The sequence below is a fragment of the Helianthus annuus genome, chromosome 9 (assembly GCF_002127325.2).
Source record: "Helianthus annuus cultivar XRQ/B chromosome 9, HanXRQr2.0-SUNRISE, whole genome shotgun sequence".
Taxonomy (NCBI): Eukaryota; Viridiplantae; Streptophyta; class Magnoliopsida; order Asterales; family Asteraceae; genus Helianthus; species Helianthus annuus.
The window spans coordinates 52575050-52591921 of record NC_035441.2 but is presented as its reverse complement, the minus strand read 5'-3'; the positions used below and the strand labels follow the sequence as shown (position 1 = coordinate 52591921).

The window sequence follows — 16872 nt, the reverse complement described above, 5'->3', positions numbered from 1 at the left end:
CGATCCCGGCTCGAAGGTTCGAGTTCGGCTCCAACCTCGACATAATTTGAGAACACTTTCAAACGAGCTAAAAACTGGCTCGGGTTCGTTGGTTGTTATTTAGCCTAGGGATGAGTAAATGGTACAGGATACCGGTACTGAACCGGTTCATTTTTGGTACTAAATTAGTACCGAATATTAAGTTCCCCCATGAACTTTAAAAAATAATTAAATGTGATTTCCCAAATATTAAGTTCCCCCATGAAGTTCATCTCCCGCCCCATTCCTCTATTCCAAAAGTTAAGTTTTGCTTTTTCCCTCTCATCCTTCCCTCCCTTGTAACCTAAAATCAACTATGTTTTCTCACAAATTTAACCCGCTGAACACATCACCCGTTTCTTTTTTTTTCCACATTCAAACTTCTTAGAAATCCCTCTCTCGCCGAACACATCTGTTTTGTTTCCTGAACTCCGGTGGTGTTATAAGGGTAAGGTTGGTTACTGCCACAGATCCGGCTCAAAATCACTGGCGTTGTAGACGTTGATGATGCCATCAATCGTTGAACACTCCTCCACCTCGATTTTTGTAAGACGGTACAGAGGATTGAAGTGGATCTGGTGCTACACATGAATAGACGGTACGAAGGATTAAAGTGGATCTGGTGCAACATATGATATCTGACATCACAATCGTCGGCTAGGGTTTATTTGGGCAATCCTCGACTGTTAAGGGAAGGTTCTATGTACATTTGCTCTATTTTAATGATTATATGCTTAGATAAAATTATTTAGTTTGTGGGTTTTATTGAATTCGTTGTGGTGTTGCATGTTTGGAGATATGTGACTTGTATGGGATTTGGGCACATAGGATTAATTGTTGTATTGTTTTTGAAATTGTCCAGTTCTGCTTTAGCATTTTAGATCTGCTGTACAACATATTTTTATCAATGTTGAGGATAGATGGTCTAGTGTCTGATATTGGTGTTACCTTTTTGTTTCCTTACTACTGATTGCAATGTTCTATCAGGCGAATCCATTAGCTCCATTGATTACATAACATCATCCGTTGAAATTTAATCACACATAACATGGACCTTAGTGTGTGATCTCACTCTACCAAGTTGTTAGGTTATCCATGATGGTTGGATAAGATAGATCATATATTTCGTGACTCATACTCTAGTAGCTATAAGCTTTTTCTTGTTTTAGAACACATTGTTTAACTCACGTCACCTATATGGTTAGTTTGAGCCTCTTATTTAGAACCAGATCATCCTGTAGTTTATGGTAATCGTCCCCTTTGTTTAAAAAAGCGTGAAACGCTCCTAAGCGTTTTGGTTCCAAAAGCTTTAAGCGAAGCTTTAAGCGCGAAGCGAGAGCTTCACGTATACGAAGCACTCAAAATTAAAAAAAAAATAAAAAAAAATTGTACACATCAATATGACCTATTCTACTTGTTAATCAATAACAAACACAAAAACATGATTAAAAATCACACTTAACACAAAAAACATAGTTCAAACATAAATTAAAGTCGAAACACACTTAAAACCTAAACCTAAACCTAAATCTAAACATAAGAATAGAAGGAGAAAGAAGAAGACAACGGCTGGAATGTTAAAAAGACAGCGGTTGGAATGTTAAAAAGACAGCGGCTGATATTAGGGTAAAGAAACAGGCCTCATTTAACCCTATTTAAAGACTGTTGGGCTTAAAAAATGGCCAAAATGTGACCTGATTGGGCTGAAGCGTCGCTTCAAACCATCATTGCTTCGCGCTTAAAGCTCGCTTCACAGCGCTTCATGTAATGTAACGCTTCAGACCAAAAAAGGCGATGTTTCCAGCGCTTCACGCTTAAAGCTCGCTTTAAGCGCGTTTTTTTAAACACAGATCGTCCCTGATAATGGTTTGTAATGATGATACCCCAAAATTCAGATGAACAAATTCTTAGATTGCACACAATATTTCTCTTCGTTTAAATGTCATAAGCTTATGTGCACTAATTTCATGAACAATGCTATATTCATCATACTAAGTGCCTATTGTTTTGCATCTTCAGGAGTTTTTGACATTTACTTATATGCTTGTCATATCTTTTATCAAGAAGAAGACTTGAAGCAATTCTGTCAACAAGGAAGCAAAACTTCGAGTCATCCCGAGAACTTTGAAACTCCTGGTATTGAGGTTACCACTGGTTAGTACTCGTATATGTTTAAACACTACAAAATCGTGATGAAATCTTTTTAAGTCTAAACTGTTATTTGTTGCTATCAGGTCCTCTTGCTCAAGGTATTGCACGTTGGTCTGGCTCTTTTGAGTTAAATGCTTGGTTGGTCCCTGTGGTTTTCAAAAATTGCAGACTTGGTCCTAGTGGTTTACTAATTACACTCGTGGTCCCAAAACTTGTCAAAAATGAACTCAGTTGGTCCCCAGCCCTAACATCAGTTAAATTTCTCAGTTAACTATGTGTGAAATGACTATATTACCCCTGAACAATTAAAAACCTGTATCATCTTCATCACCATCATCATCTTCATCACCAATTAAAAATCTGGGTTTTCCGTTTTTTCCGCCGGAGTAACAGATCGGAAAACCCACCACAACCTGTATCATCTTCATCACCAACCCACCCCAACCTGTATCATCTTCATCACGACCACCCTAACCATCAACAGGTCTCTTCTCTCTAAAAATCTGGTTACCGGATTATTTCTCCGGCGAGAGAGATGAATCGAGACGAGAGAGATGAGAGGGAGAAAGAGGGGCGGCGGCGGCGACTCACGGCGGCGGCGAGACTCCTTTCTTCTCTGGCCATGCTAATTCTGTTTTCCGATCTGTTACTCATCCTTTCCATCTCAAATCTGCTCCATTTTTCTGTGCTTATCATTCAGATCTGTTTTTTCAACTCCAGAGCTGTTCTTCACTTTTCAGATCCGATCTGTTCTGTTCCAGTTATTTTGCATATACTCTGCACCTCGTTCTTCATCCTGTCATGACGAATTCCAGTGGTGGATCGTCTATATCAAACACAAATTCATCACCAAATTTGCCTAATATAACACAATTGGATGGAGGTTGTGGTGGGTTTCTAAATTTTTTTAATTCTTAGTTTTAGGTTTTTAATTGTTTAGGGGTAATATAGTAATTTCACACAAAGTTAACTGAGAAATTTAACTGATGTTAGGGTTGGGGACCAACCGAGTTCATTTTTGACAAGTTTTAGGACCACGCGTGTAATTAGTAAACCATTAGGACCAAGTCTGCAATTTTTGAAAACCACAGGGACCAACCAATCATTTAACTCGGCTCTTTTTGATAAGCATTTGGCTGCTCATTACAACAAACCTGATGCTAAGATTGTCGATCACTACACGTAAGAATTCATATTTTTTTTGGGTTGTTTGATGTATTTGTTTTTGAAGAGGGACTGTGACTGTGGTTCGCTCTCTCTCATGTTCTACATGCTTCTTTTTTTGCTGTTAATGCCCTTCTTTTATGAGGGGGAATATCGCTGTTTCATTGGTGGCTTGTCATGGTCAACATCTGATAGAGCTCTAAAAGGTGGCTTTTCAAAGTTTGGTCATTTCTTGATGCAAATGTAATATAGTTCGTAACTTGTTTCTCAAATTTGCATGATATGGATTTATAAACATATTTCTTGATATAATATAATGTAATATATTGCATAGTAGATATCAAGAAATATGTTTATAAATCCATATCATGCAAATTTGAGAAACAAGTTACGAACCATATTACCTTTTTAATAAAATTTTGATGGTCTAGAAATATGTTTATAAATCACCTTTTTTTGTGATCATTTTAGCATTATATCACCTAATAAAATTTTATAAATCACAACTTTTTTTGTGATCATTTTAGTCTACTGATCATTTTCTTAAAACTGTAACAACTTTGTTTTCCTAATACACATAAGTGATATAATGCTAAAATGATCACAAAAAAAGTTGTTACAATTTAAATCTAACCTTTTTATGTAATGAATTAATGGTACACTTCGGGTGGCTTTCAACCCGCTAAGAAAAAAGATAACCCGTATCGACACCTATAAAAAGAAAAAAAATCTAAAACCAATTCTAAATTTCCATGTTTTGTTTGATTTGGTTCTTTAGTTTGTTACTCTAGGATGATTTTTGTTCACCCCTAGTACACACACTTATTATAGCATGAATGATATACCTGTATGTGTGTTTTTAGTACTTAGTAAAAAGTCTATTCTCTGTGTTTCTCAAGATGAAAGTCTAATTAATTATTGTGTACTTGTATTTCCCTTGCATTATTTGTGTGCTTCAATGCCTATGCATATCATTTAGTAGCATGGGTATGATGATCATTGAAGATCATATTTTTATTTTTCACACATAAGTCTGCATATCTTGAATTTTATGCCATTGAGTTTAAACATATTTATAAATGAATTACATTTTCATGTTAAATGCACTTCACAGAGGGGCATTCAGCCCCAAGAGCACCACTTGCAAGTAGAGAAGTGGTTGACAATGGGAGCAGATGTCAAATGTGTCATTTGCACGAACCGGAAATTTTTGATTCACCTTAAATTGTTACCTTGCATCCAGAAACTGATCTGGAAAACTGATCTAGAAACTGATCTGTAGATTTCCTTTTATAGAGCTTGATCTCCCAGGTTAGGAGCAAACATTTAATTCAGATAAGCCTAAAAAGTCTAGACTATGTTTTGTGATACACAAGGACATGACAATTACATTTTAAAGATTGATCCTGAAACTTAAACAACGTAAACGTGCAGATTTTGCAAAACCAGAGGGTTGCCATCTAGTCCATACACTCCACAAATGGCTGTGTAATACTCTCTCCGTCCACTTGTTTGATGACCATGAACGCAATGCCGTCATATCTCACGAAGAGCGTAGAGGTTCATGAATGCAAGTGGGTTTGCTGTTGTTGCAAGTGCTATGCTGCTAGGAGTGATGCAGGTTTTGTTGCAATTGCTACATCATTTGTAGATAGCTTTTGTTTAGAAGTTTTGTAGCTTTAGTACTCTAATTGAGAACTTGTGTATGAATTATGGTATGTTATTGTTAATATCATTTGGGTTTTAAGTTTTTTCATGTTTAATGGTTTTATTTAACAAAAAAAATGAAAATAAAATGGATTATTGCACAAAAATAACACAACACCACAATAGATATGTGTGACCAAAGATACGACATAGTCACACTTAAAATCTAAAATTTCATGTAACTTTAAATAACCATTAGCCACACCATCGCCATTTTTTTGTGTGACGGAATGATACCAGATGTCATGGGAAGCAAATTATGTGTGACCAAAGGTTAGAGAATAGCCACGCAATCGTTACTTTGTTTTCTTTGTGTGACCAAATGATAGAAAATGTCATGGAAGAAAAAAAATATGTGACCAAAGATTAAAAAATAGTCACACTTATAATTACAAGCTCATGTGTCTATACATAACCATTAGCCACACAATCCTTCGTTTGTTTTATTTTATGTGACGAAATGATAACAAATGTCATGGAAGAAAAAAAATACATGTGACAAAAGTTATAGTATAGCCACACATAAAGTTACAAAATTTCATGTAGCTATATATAACCATTAGCCACACAATCGTCGCTTTTTTATTTTGTGTGACAGAATGATAGCAAATGTCATGGAAGAAAAAAAGATGTGTGACCAAAGATATACATAACCATTAGACAATAGTTTTTAGCCACACTTACATACATGTGACTATATAATGGAAACAACCACACATGTAGTAAATTCGTGTGGCTGTTGCTACCCTTTAGCCACACTTACTGGACATAATGCTTGATTACAACAACCTTTTTTGTCACACTTTTTTTAACTGATGTGGCTAAAACAAGCTTTACAGTAAATTCATGTGACTATATAACAAAAATTGTCACACATAAACTTAATTCATGTGTCTGTTGTTACCCTTTAGCCACACTTAATGGAGGGAATGTTTACTTCCAACAAGAAATGTTGATACCCTTTAGCCACACTTTTAATACCCTTTAGCCACTAAAAAGTGGGTGTGGCCGTATGATACCTATGATGACTGGACCTTTGGTCACACTTGACCTGAAAAAAATTGGTGTGGCGAAAGGTATACGATCACACTTTTTTGGTGTGGCCGTAGCCTATATTTGGCGTAGTGGTATCCCAAGCCCATATAGGGAAAATAAGTTAAAATTATTTACCTGAGCAAAAATGTAATTTTATTCTCAGCCGTATATTCAAATCAGCAAGAACAAGTACCTCTACTGGGGCTCTCAATCTGGAACGAAGGTTTTATTAACCTATTAGATTCCTAACGGGTCTTATTTAAGTTGTAACTTAGACCGGTTAGTTTCAAGGAAAGTTTTACGGTTCGAAACGCAAGATTAGGCGATGAGCGGATTAGAATGTGATTTAGACCCGACAAGCATGAAGACTTGTATAATATGGGTAAACTAAACACATTCTGGATTTTGAAGTAAAAATGATAAGGTTTAACCCGTTTCGGTTAGTTTATGCAAACTAGTTACATAAACCGTACCGAACGCGAAAAGTGCATAACGGGTAATCAAATGAGTCATGAGCAAGTTCCACAAGTTAATATGCTTTTAATATGTTGTGATATCAGTAGGATACCTTCCATTATGCCCAAAACGAATTTAAAATCAATTTAAGCCTCGTAGGGTATTTTGGTCATTCTAAAGATTATAAAAGAGGTTAAATAACAATCTGAGGTTCTGGTCTAAAATGATCAGTAAAAATATTTATTTTTGCAAGTTATATCAGTAAGATATCATATATATGTGAAATTTATCTTTTATGACCAAACTATGCACCGAAAGGACATTTTGGTCAATTCACATATGTTTTAAGGGTCAAATTTGGAATTCTGAGTTTAAAACTTTTACTTACTATTTAGGTATAAAAATTTATTCATAACATCTGTAGGTAACAAGCCTTAGGTGCCAAATATGGTTTTAAACCATACTATGCGCCTAAATCGCATAAAAGTCGGTATTTGACGATATTCGGGTTGATTAAGGAAATCTGAGATTTTGATCAGCGTTTACTGTTTTAAATAACTTATTTAATATATAAAATCAGTAGAAAAAGGTTTGATATGTAAAGGATGTGTAAAACTCATTTTATTAGTGAAAAGAGCATTATCGTCAATTACCGAGTCTATGCAAGAACTCTATGTTATGATCAGTTTAAAATTTAACAAAAATTTCCAAAAATCCCTAAATATTATATCTTAATAGTGGGTAGAAATTTTGGTGTCAAAATTTGGGTTTAAATAGGTTTTATGCCAAAAATGCCGTTTAATTAATAAAAAGGCTTCAATTTACGATATTGAGCATAACTTCTAATTTAGACCTCAAACTGATGTCAAATTTTTAGGATATGTTTATAAATCAGTAATAAAGGTTTTTGTCCTCTCACATTTTCAAAAATCTCGTTTTAATATCAAAAGTGCATAATGGTCAACTTTTAAGCATTTAACGGAAACATGCAACGAACTAGGATTTCTATGGAACCATGTTGTATAACCTTGGAGGGTTATACTAACATATAATATGGTCCTAAAGGAATCCTAAGGCATAACTAAACTAAGCTAAATCGGGTCAGCACTGAAAGTCAAAGCAAAAGTCTACTTTTGCGACTTTCGGTTCCGAACCGAGCTTAAACTTAGAATTGTCGGGTTGAACATGCCTAAACATGTTCAATTAATATTTACCAAGTTATTAAAGTGACAAAGCTGATTTTATTGCCTATACATCATTAGTTATGAATTTTATTTAAAAATGGACTAGTTTGACTTTTATTTTAATTACATTGACCCGACAATTAACTAAGCAAACGTGGTAATTAGGAGGTGCCCTTTTGAGGGTTTAATACCTACCTAATTACGATCACGTAGCCATGTTCGTTACAAACAATGGCTCGACCGTTTATAAGTCAAAGCGTTTATCGCGAACGCTTGACTTTTCAGCTTTAAGAGCAAAACAATGAACTAAGCACGAAAGGAACACTTACGAGTGGTCCTTAGGACTGAAGGAGGTTCCCAAGTTGGTCAGGATGCCCTTAAAATCAGAGAGCAAGATCAGAAATGGAGTGAAGTGAAAAGAGAGCCAAAACAAGTGGGTATATATAGGATTTTGAGAACCGTTAGGATTGTTTCTCATAACCCGTGCTACAATCTGGACCGTACAAGTACCACCCACTGTTTTGGTAATCTATGGGTGCCCAAAACAAGCCCCTAGACTGAAGAAACCAAGCACACAAACCAGAAACCAGCTGCTGTTTATGAAAAACTGGTTTTTGCAGTTCTGATGGGCTTACGCGCCCCGCGTAGACTCAGGAAGTGTCTTACCCGGCCCGCCATAGCTGGCCAGATCAGCCAAAGTTTGGCAAAGTTACAGAAACAGTCCCTGCATGCTTAAAAGGCCCTTTTTGACACATGCTCGAAAATATCTCAGATATCGGTTCGTTTGGTCGTAGGTCACGTTATTCGGTTAATTACGACGAAACACGAACGGACGTGAAAAACGATCCAAATTACGTGACGAATGGAATTTTATCATGCCAAACACTAAAATAAAATATTTTAATGATTACATAAATTTTTGGAAGTCCGGATATATTCAGAACGTAAGATATGCGCGAAAATGCAAACTTATGCAATTTTTGACGCTTTTAGTCCCTATTGATCAAATATGTTTATTTTTGCGCACTAAACACCTCTAAGCCTATTTCTAAGCTATGTAAAGGATATTTAGGGCATGTTTATCTTATGATCATATTCCGGAAGGTTCGATACCATACGAGTCGGCAGACTTTTGCAGTTTGACGCAAATAGTCCCTCTAATGCGCAAACTTGCGCATATCATCATTTAATAGCATCAAAGCGTTATCTAATCCATATTAGGAATTCTTGAGAGTATTATTAAACATCACGATGCTCCGGGTTCGTAAAAAGGTCATTCAGAGGTATAATTAAACATATTGACGCTTTTAACCCCTTAAACTTGCAAAAAACCTTAAAGGCATAAAAACCTTAGACGGCCAATAATTGGCATTCCCGAGAGTATAATCAAATATCATGAAGCTCCCGGTTTGTTAAAAGGTCACTCAGAGGTAAGAATTAACATGTTGACGCTTTTAACCCTTCATCACGCAAACTTTCAATTAATTACGCAAACGGCTACTCATGATCAACAAGTGGCTCATTTGTGAATAGGAACACCGTGTAACGTCATTCGAAGGCTTATACTAAGCACATTGACACTTTTAGTCCTTTAGCATTCAAAGTTTTTGATTTTTTGAAAAATTAGTCCCTTAAATTCAAAGTTTGACTTTATTAGGGTTTATTACACGTGTTAATACATCATTGGACGTGATTTTACGAGGTGTTACATCCTCACCCCCTTAAAAGAAATCTCGACCTCAAGATTTGCCAAAGTAATGGAAGTACTTTCTGTCGTATCATGGACTTAACTTCTATAGCATATTTGGGCCTCTAAGGGCATCTTAGTTGACCTATACAATAGGTACATACTTTCTTTCGGAGCTTCTTAACCTGTCGATCCTTAATCGATACGGGTTTCTCATCAAACCATAAATTTTTATTAGTCTGCATATCATTATGTGATAATGCTCTCGACTTATTGGCGAAACATATCCTTAAATCACTAGTGTGGGACACATTGATTTCCATCAAGCTCCTCAGGTAAGTTTTAGCTTATAGGTTACCAATCTTGATATATTCGATTTCCTCGAATGATTCTATATATCAGAACTTAACAAGCCCGATAAATTAAAAATTCAGCACACCCTTCTTAGGGTGATACCTTCAATTGAACCTTATTCCTTATTAAGGACTTAAGAGGGTTGCGACTTTCATCAATCCTTGATTTTCCGCCAATTACTGGCAACTTTCAGATGATTACGAATTTGTATAATCTTATTCGTTGTTTCCAAGGTAATTTCAGGTCCTGTTATTTCGGACTTACCAAATTTCTGTCCAACAACAGATGTTTAACATCCCATCTCTACAAGGTCTCCAAAGGAGCAGCCTTGATACTTATATAACAACTATTATAGAAAAGCTTATTTAAGGTGAGATGGTTATCCCAACTACTGTTCAAAACCAATCTTAAGGAATAGCTAATCCTTATAGTTAGTCGAATAAATCGATGATCCTGGGCAGCTGATGGCGGTTCTTAATTGTTGCCTAAATAGGGTTGCGGTAATCAATGCATAAGCAAAATGAACCGTCTTTCTTAATTAATAATACCGCAACTCTCAGAATATTGAATTAGGCTTTATGAACCCTTATCTTAAAACTCACTTAATTAGAGTTTCGATTCTTCCAATAATGATGGTACTAATCGTCATGGAGATTTCACAATGATGCAGCCCTTTGTGGGATGTATATCATAACTCTACTTGCCTTTCAGGAGGTAAACAGGGTAGTCTTTAGAGATGCTAATCAAGACACAAGGAGATTACAGAGATTTTCCAAATCTCAGGCTTCGGTTCATCTATCATTGCCGGTGTCAGATAAGTGACACATTTACTTTACAAATCCATGGATACCTTATTCAGTGACACTTATTTGGACATTTCCCTTCTGGATATCTTCTTTGAATACCATCGGCTGACTCTAGTACAATATGACCATTGGAATATCTCAGTGGTTCCAAGCATTAAACCTCCATACTGATCAGGCATGGAAGTAATCTATGGAACATATTAAGATACACCAATCCTCATATGGCACTTTCATCATACAGTCTGGTATTCGTAATTGATAGAAATCAAAGAGATATCAAACTAACATATACTGACGTACTCCATCTGGAGAGAGTACTCAAGAATTTTACGACTAAAGATTTCAGATAGGAACAGAAGAAATGGTTCCTATGTTTTCATCTGTAAGTTTTACCTTACACTTAATCTCTGGGGTTCTTATGGAAGATTTTAAAGGTTTGCTATACTTACAATTTATGAAGGATTTATTGGTACTCGAATCAAAACAGAACTCTTAGCATTTATTTTACTGATAAATGATAAGGAATGTACCTGATGTCATTGTTGATGTGAACTACCTCTAGCATCTATCAGGAGAGTTTAAGCGCTTTCATTCTTAGGCTTTCTATCCTTAGCCGCACTTCCCTTGACAGATTTAGGGCATGTAGTCTTGATGTGGCCTTTCTCGTTACAGTCGAAGCAGACTGCATCCTTTATGTCCTTGCAATCCAACGTTTTATGCTCACTTGATTTGCAGATCCCACAAGCCCTAGGCTGCGATTGGGATTTTGATTTGAACCTCCACTTCCCTAGATGGCGCTTCTTGCAGGTCTTGCATACAGGTTTCTTGTTGGACTTTTGTTGGTTCTTTTTGAGCTCAAGCTTACCCTTTTTATCTTAGAAATTTGGGAGTTATCTTCCTCCCTTTTCCTTTTTAGTTCATTCTTCGCATCCGAGGCATGAACAAGATCCTTCTCGTGAGTAAGGGAGTGTAGTCTTAAATGGGATTTGGAGCAAGTAGCATTGGGCTCTTTGAACTTTTTCACGACCTTCCTCACAGCTTTTCCAACAGCTGCGTCTGTCATAGCTTGGGGAACATCTTTGTTAATTTTGAGGTTCACAATTGTAGCATCATTAGCATGTGTCGCATCATCAATGGCACGATTGACGGTTGTCTTATCCGAGTTTGTCATACTCGAGACTTGGTTCCTAACACCAATTGAAACAATTACTTAGTTGCACTACAACAACTATTCATCACCCTGATGACCTAACATATACTAACCATGGTATCGTTAAACCATACATGCTAATATAGTACGAAGATTCCTAATGAATGTTATTTAAATATATATCAATTATATTTAGCCTAGGCTATAAAAGACCATCAATGGCATTTAAGGTTTGGACCTAGTCCATCAACTTTTTTGACAGAGGATCAAAATGTCACATCTGTTTTGATCATATTGATGATTTTGGATAGCTTGAAAGCTTGCCATAAGGATATTGGAAAAGAGTGATTCCTAATGGATATAAAGCATCCATCTAAAATTGTTGAAGCGGTCTCTAAAGTATCATCGGCCAATTCTACCTCGCGTTATATATCTAGAGTCCTAACAGGCGGATACAACAGTTTACAACATTTAGTGTCCACAATAGACTTATCTGTGCCAGAATCAAACAAATTCCCGCATAGCATCATTGATAAGGAAAGGTACCTGTTATGATGTTATCTTTCTGTACTGCCTCCTGGGTGTTCATCTGGAAGACTCACGCGTTTGTTTTCTTGGCCTCTTCAGGCTTCTTCTGATTCTTAGGGCAGTTAGTCTTGATATGCCCCTTCTCGTTGTAACCATAACAGGTTGCATCTTTCAACTTCTTGCAATCCAAGGTTTTATGTTCCTTAGACTTGCATATCCTGCAAGGTAGAGGCTGAGATTCAAATCTGCATTTCCCGAGGTGGTATTTCCTACAGGTTTTGCACCTGGTCTTTTCACCCGACTGCTGGTTGTCCTTCTTAAACCCGGAACTCTTCTTATGATCACAGTTCCCCTTTTTCTTCTTATCGGAGCGATGAGAATTCTCATCCTCCCTTTTACGCTTTCCATCATCAGAAGCTTTGGCAGCCTTGTTTCTAACCACATCAAGTGTGAGACATAGTGATAGATCTGCCGCTGACCTGAACGTAGTAGGTCTCGATGCTTTCACACTTGCCTTGATTTCTGGGGCTAGTCCCCCAATAAAACGAGCTATACGCTTTGGTTCCGGTGTGATCAAGTAAGGAACCAATCGAGACATGGTATTGAAACTTGTAAGATATGCCTGACAATCTAAGTTCTTCATGACCAATGTCAAGAAATCATTCTCAGTTTTCTCAACTTCATGTTGAGGACATAAATTTTCTTTGATAAGAGCAACAAACTGATCCCAAGTCAAGTTGTACAACGGGATCTTCCCTGTAGCTTGGATTAGTGACCTCCACCAAGCTAGAGCTTCTCCTTTAAAAGATTGTGAAACAAACTTTACAATGTCTTGCTCTGCACATCCACTAATATCAACAACGGTGTCCATCTCATCGAGCCACGTCATGCAATCGATGGCTCCCTTTTCTCCTGTGAAGTCTTTGGGCTTGCAGGAGACAAAATATTTATATGAACATGTTTTAACATGTGGCTCTTGATTAAGCACAACCTGTTAAGATGGAACACCCCTCTGATTTGATGAGTGATGAGAATCGTCCTTATGAGATACATGCATTTGGGAAGGTGGTTTTGTATGAGGCACAGACTGGGTCTTGGTCCGTGTACCACTTGATTCATTATACTGTCTGTCAAGAGCTCGAGTAACGGCATTATCTATTAATGCCTGCAGTTCTGCACCTGCTATATTAACTCTGGTAGTATCATCATTCTCCCTCGGGTGGCTGTTAACCTCATCTAATCCAGCCATGTAGCTTGATTGCTACATAAATGTTGACAATGATTTATTCAGAAGTCTATTATGGAATTGTCATTTATGGCAATTCATTAACCATGGAAATGTTAAGCCATATTGGTTAATTTAATTTATTTAAATTTTTATTATATTTTATCCCAGTTATAAACTATTAAGGATATTGAAATGGCATAAAAGGCCTTGTCACGAGGACAGTTTTGAATTTATAAGCCATGACCTTATAGGATCGAGGCATTATGGTTTGAACACAGTTCATTACCTTTCTTGACAGAGAGTGAAAGACTACAACTGTCTTTTGTCTTTTAGGACAATAGATATAGCCCGTAGGCATTTCATCACTAAGGGATGTTTATGATATGATCATCTTATCTAATGATACGGGCCATGATTTCTAAATCACTAGGCTAGATAAGAAATTGGAAGAATCCAATATAAGGATGACTTGTGTGATTTTATCGAATCACATTTGCCAGGAGTGCTAACATGTTTTCAGATGTTAACAAGGGTTTAAATCTTAAAAAGGGTTTTACCATCTAGGCCATGTCTAAATGACATATAGGCTAGGTCATACCTTCAAGATTTTCTTTCAATATTCAATCGCAGATCAATTGCAAAAAGAAAATAATATTTTAATTTATTTTATATGTTATATTCATACATATAAGGACAAATGAAACTTTAAATTAAAACATTCCTTTAAATGGAAAAAAATACATAGATGCCCTAAACGGGACTTTTAAACAAGAATATGTCCACATAGGGACTAAAAGATAAATATGTCCTTATAAGGACTAATAAAGAAATGAAATGCAACAAAAAGAGTTTCTTCTTCACTTTATTTCTGGAAATTTTCTCCTTGGTTCTCTGTGTGCGGTACGAATACTGAAGGTTTTTGTGGGTAGTCCAAATCTTCTATATTAGGAATCCTTGCAATAGTGGAATCCAAGGATCCTATGGTTAATGAATAATACGAATCATGAATAAGGTCAGGACAGGTATGATCCAAGTTTGGGATTCCAAGACTTGGAGGTAAGAAATATGAGTCCTTTGGGTCCATAGGTATTATCTTTGGAGCGAGAGCTTCAGGGACAACTGGTATGAACTCCTCCGATGTTGGCTTCTCATTTGAAGTTTCAAAAGTCTTGGGTATAGAATTTGAAATATGGTTAATGGGTTCAAAAGGTCCTTTCTCCATACTGGTCGTATGCTAATTCGAGCTGTAGTACGAAGTTTTACATTCTTAAACTTCGGATCTGGAGAGCCTCCACCAATGGCAGCTTTGCTCGGCGACATGTTCCTGAAGTATACAAATATCGAAAACACTATATACATATAACAGGGATGAGATCATTCCTAGTTCATGTCTAGACTCGGAAGTCAAGGAATGTGCTACTGTGTCATTGAGATTAAACACAAAAGGCTAGTGTTTAATTCACTCAATGTTGGCTCTGATACCAACCTGTCACACCCCGATATTCCACGTATTACCGGTGGGCCCAGTGGGGAGTATCGTGATGTAGTTGATATCATCATAGTCAAATAATCACAGTTCAATGCACAGCGGAAGTCTAATGTAATAATAATACAAACCGATTCGAAAGTATAATAAAGTATTACACAACAGTTGTATATGGATCCACATGCGGATCTTCAAAACAGAAAAATAAACACTGTTCAATAGACTTTATTTGTTTAGAACTTGCAAAATTCCTTATTAACGCCCTGAGCTCCCAGCTAATTACATACAGTACCTGTCACTTAATCTTTTTGGAAAATACGTCAGTTTACACTGTTAAATACAATTAATTGACTCTTTTGAAAACATTTATGAAAATTAATTTAAATGCACAAGGCACAAATACCCTTTATAACTTGGGACAATTATATAAAAATAATCTTGTATACAGATTTCTATGTTCGTTATACATTCAGGGCCCGATATAGAAACCGAGTAAAGATTAACAGACACACCACAAGTATAGGCCCACAAGAGAGTGAGATACCGTTTTTCCTACGCAACTGTCAGGTGTATGCCTACACCCCGTGCTTAAGACGTGGCCATTTCTTAATAAATGATGCCAAGGATATCCGGGACATGGTCAATAACACCCAAAGGCTTTGTTTCAAACAAGACAGATTAAAACGGGTTACCTCAATAATTTAACCACTAATCGATTAAACATTCAATACCCGACCAAGCGGTATTATTATAATACCGTATCCCAAGCCCGTATATGGAAAATAAGTTAAAAGTATTTACTTGAGCTAAAATGTAATTTTATTCTCAGCCGTATATTCAAATCAGCAAGCACAAGTACCTCTACTGGGGCTCTCAATCTGGAACGAATGTTTTATTAACCTATTAGATTCCTAACAGGTCTTATTTAAGTTGTAACTTAGACCGGTTAGTTTCAAGGAAAGGTTTACGGTTTGAAACGCAAGATTAAGTGATGACCGGATTAGAATGTGATTTAGACCCGACAAGTATAAAGACTAGTATAATATGGCTAAACTAAACACATTTTGGATTTTGAAGTAAAAATGATAAGGATTAACCCGTTTCGGTTAATTTATGCAAACTAGTTACATAAACCGTACCGAACGCGAAAAATGCATAACGGGTAATCAAATGATTCATGAGCAAGTTCCACAAGTTAATATGCTTTAAATACGTTGTGATATCAGTAGGATACCTTCCATTATGCACAAAACGAATTTAAAATCAATATAAGCCCCTGTTGGGATTGAACCCTACCAAAGGAACAGATAATGAAAGCCAAAACTGGATCATAGCAGTAGATTCAGAATAAGCAGATGTTTGGTTGCAAGTCTCTCCCCTTGAAAGTGGTTTCAACATCTGTTGACCTCCTATCTGCTGATCATGCAAACTGCTGACCTACAACTGCTGATCAAGACAAAGTCTGATAGAAGAACTAAAGCTTTGCTGCTCAATCTACTGCCATGCTTCAAGCACTGCTGATCATGACAAGTACTGCTGGGATTACAGCAGTGGAAGGATGCAGTAGCAGTTTATACTAGTTTATGTAATGAAATGTAATATCAGTAGTTAGCATAGCAGTGTTTGTATAGATCAGAGGTTAGAGTTTGTTAGGAGGTTAGATGTCACTTTCATGGTGACGTCAGCTTAGATGCTCAGTGGTTTGCAAGTGCCTATAAATAGAACAGTACACTGTTCTGTTTAGCTCTTTCACCATCTTCTTTCTGCACGAATAAACACTGAGCTCGGGCTGAGGGGGAGTTTGCATATCATACACGCATTGTAATCAGAGTTTGAAAATAAATTTAATCATTTGATTCAGTGTTTGAAAATGTATGATTGAAAGCATTTCTTCTGTTTGATTATGAAAAGTTTGCTT

At 36.5% G+C, this 16872-nt stretch overlaps 1 protein-coding gene and 1 long non-coding RNA gene across 2 annotated transcripts; one reads left to right on the top strand and one right to left on the bottom strand.

The window, feature by feature from the left end:
* The first annotated feature begins 256 nt into the window (after positions 1-256).
* On the top strand, positions 257-5084 carry LOC118481889. The gene is made up of 3 exons (XR_004866240.1): positions 257-2172; positions 2253-3351; positions 4768-5084. It is a non-coding gene; the product is annotated as an uncharacterized LOC118481889 (long non-coding RNA).
* Positions 5085-11140: 6056 nt separating this feature from the next.
* On the bottom strand, positions 11141-12838 carry LOC118481716. The gene is made up of 3 exons (XM_035976929.1): positions 12525-12838; positions 11428-11749; positions 11141-11314 (listed from the first exon to the last, which is right to left on the bottom strand). Exons 1-3 carry the CDS (start codon positions 12836-12838, stop codon positions 11141-11143), a joined length of 810 nt encoding a protein of 269 aa, XP_035832822.1.
* Between the last annotated feature and the right edge of the window lie 4034 nt (positions 12839-16872).

What these genes read in the sequence shown, in the direction of transcription:
- LOC118481716 (XM_035976929.1), bottom strand. Translation starts at nt 12,838, where the DNA reads ATGTCTCGATTGGTTCCTTACTTGATCACACCGGAACCAAAGCGTATA. An exon ending in CAGTCGGGTGAAAAGACCAG is followed by an intron (nt 11,750 to 12,524) that starts GTGCAAAACCTG and finishes AATTGGTGTTAG; the next exon opens with GAACCAAGTCTCGAGTATGA. An exon ending in AAATTTCTAAGATAAAAAGG is followed by an intron (nt 11,315 to 11,427) that starts GTAAGCTTGAGC and finishes TCCCAATCGCAG; the next exon opens with CCTAGGGCTTGTGGGATCTG.